This window comes from Gymnoscopelus braueri (assembly GCF_963280865.1).
Source record: "Gymnoscopelus braueri genome assembly, contig: SCAFFOLD_360, whole genome shotgun sequence".
Lineage (NCBI taxonomy): Eukaryota > Metazoa > Chordata > Actinopteri > Myctophiformes > Myctophidae > Gymnoscopelus > Gymnoscopelus braueri.
In genome coordinates, this window is record NW_027660591.1 from 50,710 (window position 1) to 58,873 (window position 8,164).

The 8,164-nt window shown below is 37.0% G+C and overlaps 1 protein-coding gene across 2 annotated transcripts; it reads left to right on the top strand.

Moving 5' to 3' along the window:
• Positions 1 to 468: 468 nt before the first annotated feature.
• LOC308081408 (cystatin-B-like) lies at positions 469 to 7,685 on the top strand. 2 transcript variants are annotated; one of them, XM_080457779.1, is made up of 5 exons: positions 469 to 679; positions 1,565 to 1,605; positions 3,591 to 3,665; positions 4,132 to 4,233; positions 6,056 to 7,685. In XM_080457779.1, exons 3-5 carry the CDS (start codon positions 3,600 to 3,602, stop codon positions 6,191 to 6,193), a joined length of 306 nt encoding a protein of 101 aa, XP_080313905.1. In that variant the 5' UTR covers positions 469 to 679; positions 1,565 to 1,605; positions 3,591 to 3,599; the 3' UTR covers positions 6,194 to 7,685. The 2 variants fall into 2 exon arrangements, with proteins under 2 accessions (XP_080313905.1, XP_080313906.1); XM_080457780.1 differs by having other exon boundaries at positions 469 to 672.
• Positions 7,686 to 8,164: the final 479 nt, after the last annotated feature.

Sequence of the window (8,164 nt, forward strand, 5' to 3'; positions counted from 1 at the left end):
TTTTATGGCCAGGAGTAATTTTTCACTAAAAACTAACGGATGGAATGGAATGGATTCAGCACCCCAGAAAACTATAATAATTAGACATCCCACAAGTTCATATTGGCCAAATGAACATTTTCCAGTTGTTTGCCCAGGCCCTCCGGGTACCCCAACTTTGATTGGCTCCCACAAAGTTTCCCAAGGGAGTTGGGTTGGAACAAATTCAGAGGTGTTAGTAGACACCTTTATGAACACATTTGTGAAGAAAGCTATTGGCAGTGCCGCTTTAGACTCCACGGGGGCCCTAAGCATGATACGGGACACATGCACGCGCGCGCAGCGCGCGCGCATGTTTCCCCCGCGCGCGCGAAGCAAAAAAAATTGCGGGTAGGCGGGGCCCCACGCAAGGCGGGGCCCTACGCAGCCTGCGTAGTGTGCGTGTAGGGAGAAGCGGCCCTGGCTATTGGTAAGCATTTACTTTCCATATTGATACAAAATTGGGCTAACACTCCCTAACTACAGTGTTACCTGAGGACAGAAGGAGATCAAGTTCTACCAGCTAAACCATTTGCAAGGTACGGTAGCTGGTGGATTCCTTTAAAAGGCGTGCAAAGAACCTGGAATTTGCAGTATACTCAAACAGTCTTATTGTCTGCAGAGAAACTTCTTCATCCGTGAGCGTTTGCAAAGGTACAAGGTATGTTTTGACATTGTTTGACATTTGTTAATCGTAGTATATTTCATTCTACAAATCGGCTATGTTCACTGCTATTGATATGTTTGAACATTTCTGCTACTGTTACTAAACAAAAGCTCATTAACAATGATTCCTAAAGGAATAGAGCTATAGGGGTGGGACGATATATCGATATATCGATATATCGCGACACTTTCTCCCGCGATAAATAATCGATATCCTCCCGGAAAATATCGATATATAAAATATATAATATATATATATAAAAAAAAAAACTTTTTTTTTTTTTTTTTTTTAAGTTTGTGATACGTTGTTTTTCCTACTCTGTATTTGTGTAATGATGATTTTGAACTGTTTGGTGCTATTGTATGTGTTTATGAATTGAATACAAGGACTATCGTGATATATCGTTGGTGAATTTTCATGCAATATATCGTGATATCGCAATATATCGATATTTTCAGATATCGTGATACATCGTTGGTGAAATTTCATGCAATATATCGTGATATCGCAATATATCGGCATTTTCAGATATCGTGATATATATTGTTATCGTGGGCCTAATATCGTGATACATATCGTATCGTGAGGTACCCATATCGTCCCACCCCTAAGAGCTATATCTATATCTATATATCTATATATATCTATATCTATATCTATATCTATATATATATATGTATATGTGTGTGTATGTATGTATGTATATATATATATATATATATATATATATATATATATATATATATATATATATATATGTATATGTGTGTGTATGTATGTATATATATATATATATATATATATATATTATATATATATTATATTATTAATTTTGTGTATATGTTATACTTACACTCTGCTGATTTGTTTCTTTTTCAGAACACACAACAAATCCTCCATTTGGACAACTGCTTGCATAGGTATCACTTACACAATCACCTTTTCTTTTTTAACAGCTGCTTGGTGATGAAAAGACACCAAGACAGCGGTGCTAAAAAACGGAAGAGGAAGGATGAAAATATGAAGTTGATAAATACACTCCCGAAATTAACTTAATTTTTCACCTCCTCCGCCGTCCCCACAGCTCAGTGATACTGTTGTTACAGCAGCAACAACAACCAGCCAGGGGTCATCAACATGTCCGTACACAGACAAACGGGTCCGTGGCAAGACTTGTCTATGTCCGTGGCCCATTTTTATTTCTTTTGAAAAAAAATAAAAAACATAGTCTATATATTTTTTTCATGATAATGTAAAAACATACTAAATATTCACAATCACATTTTTTAATTCAGTTTGGTTTTAATAATTTTGGTGACTCATAAAGTGTCGGGATGACATGCTTATTAATATGTTTTAGGAGATTTGTGGTATTGTACATGGTACATGATTGTATCAGGTGAGGCAGCTAGAAGTAATGTTTGATAATGGCTAAATAATAGCTTTGATACTAGCTTAATTCCCTGAAAATAGCAAAATGCGTGTTTAATCTTTTGTTGGAGAAACCTTAAATAAAAAAAAAAAAAATCTAAAACAGATCTGTTCAGAACGGTCCATTTGCTACAAAAGCAAAGGAGGGCGTAACTGGACAAGTAAAGCTCTTTGAAAAAGATTTTCACCGTTGAGAGACAGTGTTTCAAATTGTCCAAAAATAACTATAATAACACTCCACAATCATAATCAGTGCAAACCCTTGATCCACAGCCTGGGGTCCACAATCACCAACAGACCTCCAGCTTATGCATTTGCTCACCTCTGATTAAAGATAGGAGCCCTTGAATGAAAGTAGTTGTGACACTGCATTCCTTTAAATCCTGTCATAACCTAATTTATCATTATCTAATCACTCATCATGTATGTACATACATACAGGTGTATGATGTTTTTGACTCTGACCTTTCTTTTCATCATGAAAAGAAGAAGAAGATTTCTCATCAAGATATCACCGTAGTGGAAAAGAAACCCAACTATCGAAGCTACCACACCAATCCAAAAACAATGTTTTGGATTGGTAAGGTAGAACTGGTAGAACTTGATCTCCTCCTGACCTCAACTACACTCTGAAAAGCCAGCAATCTCTACAATAACCACATGACACGTACCCACTCACTTCTGCACCTAAATGGCCCTTTGCTCATGTAATGTGCAATGGAAGCGGTGTACTGATAAGACCCAATTATTGAAATCATGACACATTTAATGCCTGTCTTAGACACCTGGCAGTCTTAAGGTTTTCTTCAGAATAGGTAACCTCTTTAACCCTGGCATCCCCATGTTGGGCATTTCATTATAGGCCAAGTAAATAAATAAATAATTAGAAACATTTTTGAAAGGTTTCGAAAATACCAGATCTACAATCTCTCAACATGTCATGATATAATGTGTTGTGAGCGTAGATTGGCTTTTAAAACAATGGCTTGTATTTCTTTGTGGCTCTATTAATGCAGATATACTATCATTGTAAAATGTGTAGCACATTGACATATGGCACATTGGAGTTCATTATGTATTTCAATAACATAAAAAATAATGATATTGATCACTTATTTTGTATGTCTGTGGCAAAAATAAAATATCGATGAAAATGTCCATCACAAACTGGCATGGTGATGACCCCTGCAACCAGCGTTAGTGCTGCTAGAGTGCTACAAACGTTGGTGGTGCTTGTAGTAGCAGCATGCAGTGCCAACACTAATCTAGTGTCAACTAGTGCAGATGCTAGTAGTACCTTTGATGAAACTGAAGCTAGAGCTTATGTTGTTAATGCTAGTGGTGGTGATGACATTTCTCTCCATGATTACATTGACAATGACGATGACTCTTGAAAATCTGCTGAGCTCTCTGTCAAACACAACCCACTGAGACAGTTTACATTGAGTACTTTTTGTTCTCCGCTGCTGCATAGATCGTCACAATGTCGTGTGGAGGACTCAGTAAATTGATGGATGCAGATGAGGAAGTTAAGAAGATCTGTGGCGATGTGAGTATAGATATAATAATAATAACTCAATATTTCATTGTTAGAATGACATCGCCAAATTGAGGCTAGGCTACAACACAGTTTTTGACCCAGTGTATTATCAGTGGTGGAAAGTAACTAAGTACATTACTCAAGTACTCTACTGTACTGACGTACAATTTTGAGGATTTTTTACTTTACTGGATTATTTTAAAATGTCAATACTTTTACTTCTACTCCACTACATCTCAGAGGCAAATATGTACTTTACTCCACTACAATTATTTGACAACTTTAGTTACTTTGTAGACTTGAATTAATATTACTAAACATGAATTAACCACTTACATGTAAGCTCTATATTTACTATACTTTCACTTTTGGTACTTTAATAATATTTTGATGCCAATACTTTTGTACTTGTATTTCTACATTGTGGTATTGGTACTTTGAGTGAGTAGGCTACTTTTTCCACCACTGTGTACAGATGAAGTCGGATGTACTGAGAAAAACAGGGAAGAACTACGGTGTTTTCCAAGCCGTGAACTACAAGACCCAGATTGTTGCTGGAGTCAACTACTTCATCAAGGTAATGAATGAGCAATATTAAACTAAAAACATTTAGGGGGGAAACAGTCCCTCAGAATCAGACAGTGGCGGCTGGTGGATTTTTGTCCAGGTAGTGCTACACCAAAAATGAAGCCAACAATAACATATACTATATTGTTATCACAATAGTTTATCTTGATAAGCCCTGCCCTAGTCATTCTTTTGTGAAAGACAGACATAATTAATGACACGAGCAAAATGTTGATTAATGATTAAGTAGCCTACTACCTTTTTGGCTAATAATAAAATACTGCTGTTAGCCTATAGTTACTTATTATTATTACAAAACATACATAATTATGAATAAAAAACATCACGTGGATGCACCTGGGACGTATCATCAGTGTTGTAGTAGCTTTTATTGATACTAATACTTTTGTACTTTTACTCAAGTCAATTTTGAATTCCGGACTTTTACTTGTAAGTGCGCGCTCTCACCAAAAGTTGGCTGGCCGGCAGTGGCCGCTGTTAAACGCAGGTTGTGCGCGGCCACAGTTAGGCCACAGTTTTTTGCATCCAGCAGATTCTAAAAAAACGCTGTGACGCACCTGTCACTCACATTCAAGACCGTCCCCGTAGCCCGCACCGCCTTCTGCCTTGAGCACCATGTTGCTTCCTGAGTCTTGACTCTTGAGACGGTCCGCCTTCGACTCACCCGATTAGACAGAGGGAGAAAATCAGCTCCTGCCTCCAGCAGTTTTATGCTTACAATGGACAAGTCGCATAGAGCAGATAAACGCAAGGTCTGCGCGACAAGCGGAAAAATCCGCTCTTGCGTGAATCCACGCATTTACATTGACAATGCATTGGCAGATTCTGCCCCAGAGGTAAAATAAAAGTGCGGTGAGAGCGCGCCCTAGTTTTGATACTTTTACTTAAGTAAAATATTTGAGTACTTTTTCCACCACTGATATCCATTCACTGCAATAACAACAGACAAAACGTTGTTTTGTTTTACAAGTTAGGCTATACTATATTATGTGTACAATCTATGTAAGCCTTTTGGAATGAAAGCCCCCCCCCCCCCCCCAAAAATAAATAAATATTGAACCAATGAAAAGTATAAAAAGCGCTTCTGACAAAACCTCCCAACTCCATTGGATCCTCAAACTGTCGGACTGTCAAACCACCCAACTTCACCCCCTCTCCTCTGCGTGCTGCCGTTCCACACAGTGCACACAGAGGACATGTCCTGTCCTCTGTCTGTCCTCTGTGTGCACTGTGTGGACAGGACACATAGCGGAGTGGCAGCTAACGAGGCGTAGACGCCTTGTGAGCTTGTAGATCGGCTATTTTCAAATACCGGTAGCCAAAATTTAAATTGGGCTGAAGTGGTTAATTAATGTATGTTTTGTAATAATAATGCAAATCTACAAAGTAACTAGTAACTAAAGTTTTCAAATAATTGTAGTGGAGAAAAAAGTACAATATTTGCCTCTGAGATGTAGTGGAGTAAAAGTAAAAGTATTGAAAATTGGAAATACTACAGTGAAGTAAAAGTACCTAAACATTTTACTTAAGTACAGCACTTGAGTAAATGTACTTTTACTTTCCACCACTGTGTAATTCTTTAGGTGAGAATATTGGCCATTTCTTAGTCATCATGTCCATTCATATTGACACTCCCATTAGGACACACATGGACATGGTAAAACTAGCCATTTGATTGCCTTAACATCTTATGGAGAATACACAACAAATCAAAGACCTGCAGACCAACAGAATAGGATCTTTGTTCTATAGGGACACATTGTTCAAAGAAATTGTATTGGCTCTTCTTAACCCTCTTATCTCTCCTATAGGTTCATGTTGGTGGAAAAGACTACATTATCATCTGGGTGTTTAAACAGCTCCTGTGTGAAGGAGGAACACTACGCTTGGTTGGTGTCGAGCAGGGCAAGACCCTCAAAGACCCCATTGAATTTTTTCCCACCAAATAACAAGTTTAAACTCCAGTGCCTATACAGTATGAGTCACTTAATCCTCTATATCGGTGTCTTTGTGCTACATTATTCAGCCATGTTAACTTTGAATCTCATTCCATGCAGGGTTTTGTCACTGATGAAAATATGTCACCATATTGTTTGGGACTGAGATAAACTGTTTTGTTACATGATTTAATTAAAAAAAAATCATCCTAAGAAAAAAAAAATCTACGTCATTTTACTTGGAATGGCTGACACACAGTGTGTGTCAGCCATTCCAAGTGAAAGATGAAGTTTCAGCTACTGTAAATACAAAAGCCTCAAATAGTCATTCATTATGGTGTATACATGTGAATTACTCACTACCACGCCCATACTGATTCAGTTAGTGCCTTTAGGATGGCCCATATTGCAACTTTATATCAGCAGCCAAAATCGAAACATATTAATCCTTCCAACTAACACATATACTGGGTGAAGAAAAAAAAAAGTCCTCGACAAAGTGTCAATTAAAAACCCATTAAAACTAGGAAAGCATCAGTCATTTTAGATTTTAGCGTTGGCAATTTAAAAATAGCAGATATACAAGCTCACAGCGCGTCACTTCGTACCACGCTGCGCTGCGAGCTTGTACATCTGCTATGTTTGAAAATGTTGGAAAATTCTTGAAAGTGTGAGACCTACTGATATAGAAGGCATTTGTAGAATCGGCCTTAGGTCTTAATAGGTTAAATATGAAAATGACATTGCTCTACAAAGAGTTGATCTCTTCAGTGAAATTATTTAATTGTTTGTGTTTCCGGGGACCCCCAGGGGTCCTTGGGGAGGTTCCAGGGGGTCCCCAGCAAAATGTATTTATAGCATCACAATCATTTTGACCACTTTAACCTTTTATACATGGGCTATTCAAAAATAGCAGATATACAAGCTCACAGCGCAGCACCGAGTGCCGCGCTGTGAGCTTATAGATCTGCTATTTTTGTAAAATCTGGAACAATAGTTAACATTTTAGATTTTCTTTCATTTTTTTAAAAGCATGCATTTTAACACAAATCTTTGCTTTTGGTGGTCCCTGGCACAACATATTTTCAGATGGGGGTCCGCGGCCAAATATATATCAATTTGGGGGTCCCTGGCATGAAAAAGTTTGAGAAGCGCTGACTTACCCTACCTTTAACCCTTCCATTGTGTTAGGGTCTTTTTTGACCCGTTTTCAAGTTTGAATAGGTAAAAAGTACCCTTTACATTTCTTTATTGGAACGAAGCTTTATGATATCCTCAGAAATAGCCATTTTAACACAACAAAATGATTTATCATCATTTTAATTAATTCTGATGGTCTCAAAAAAAATAAGTGACACTTGTGGTGTTAGGGTCCGAAATGACCCGGCAAAGAAGTGTGGCTCAATTCCCCCCCAAATTGTCAATATTCAATGTTTACATGTTTGAGAGTGAGAGAGACTTGTCCTCAATTAGCATTTGCTATCAGGAGTAAAATAAAGTTTAAGTTTATGAAAAATAAATGACTTTTTACCTTCTATGGTATACGGGTCATTTCGGACCCTAACACCACTAGTGTCACTATTTTTAATAATTTAAAAAAAATGTAAAGTTAAAAAACGAAAACAAATATCTTTTTTTTGGAAGTGTGTTCTAATTATTATTCTTAATTATTATATTATAGCTAGATAACATCGTTATCCATTGCCTTCATTATAGGAAATTTAATGAGTGAATTTTAAAAATTCTATAATAGAAAACGAGATATATTGAAAGATGAAACCCTAGCCCTAACCCAACATAATATTTTAAAAAGTGTTTACATGGATATGAATGCATTACAAGTCAGCTATGAGGTGGGAGAAAACAAATAATTAAAATACTTATTTTTTTAGTATTTTGGGCTGATTTAAATCACAGGTAAAATTTGACCCGCTAACACCACAAGTGGATGCAGTTTTCTAACAATTGAATTGAATAACAATT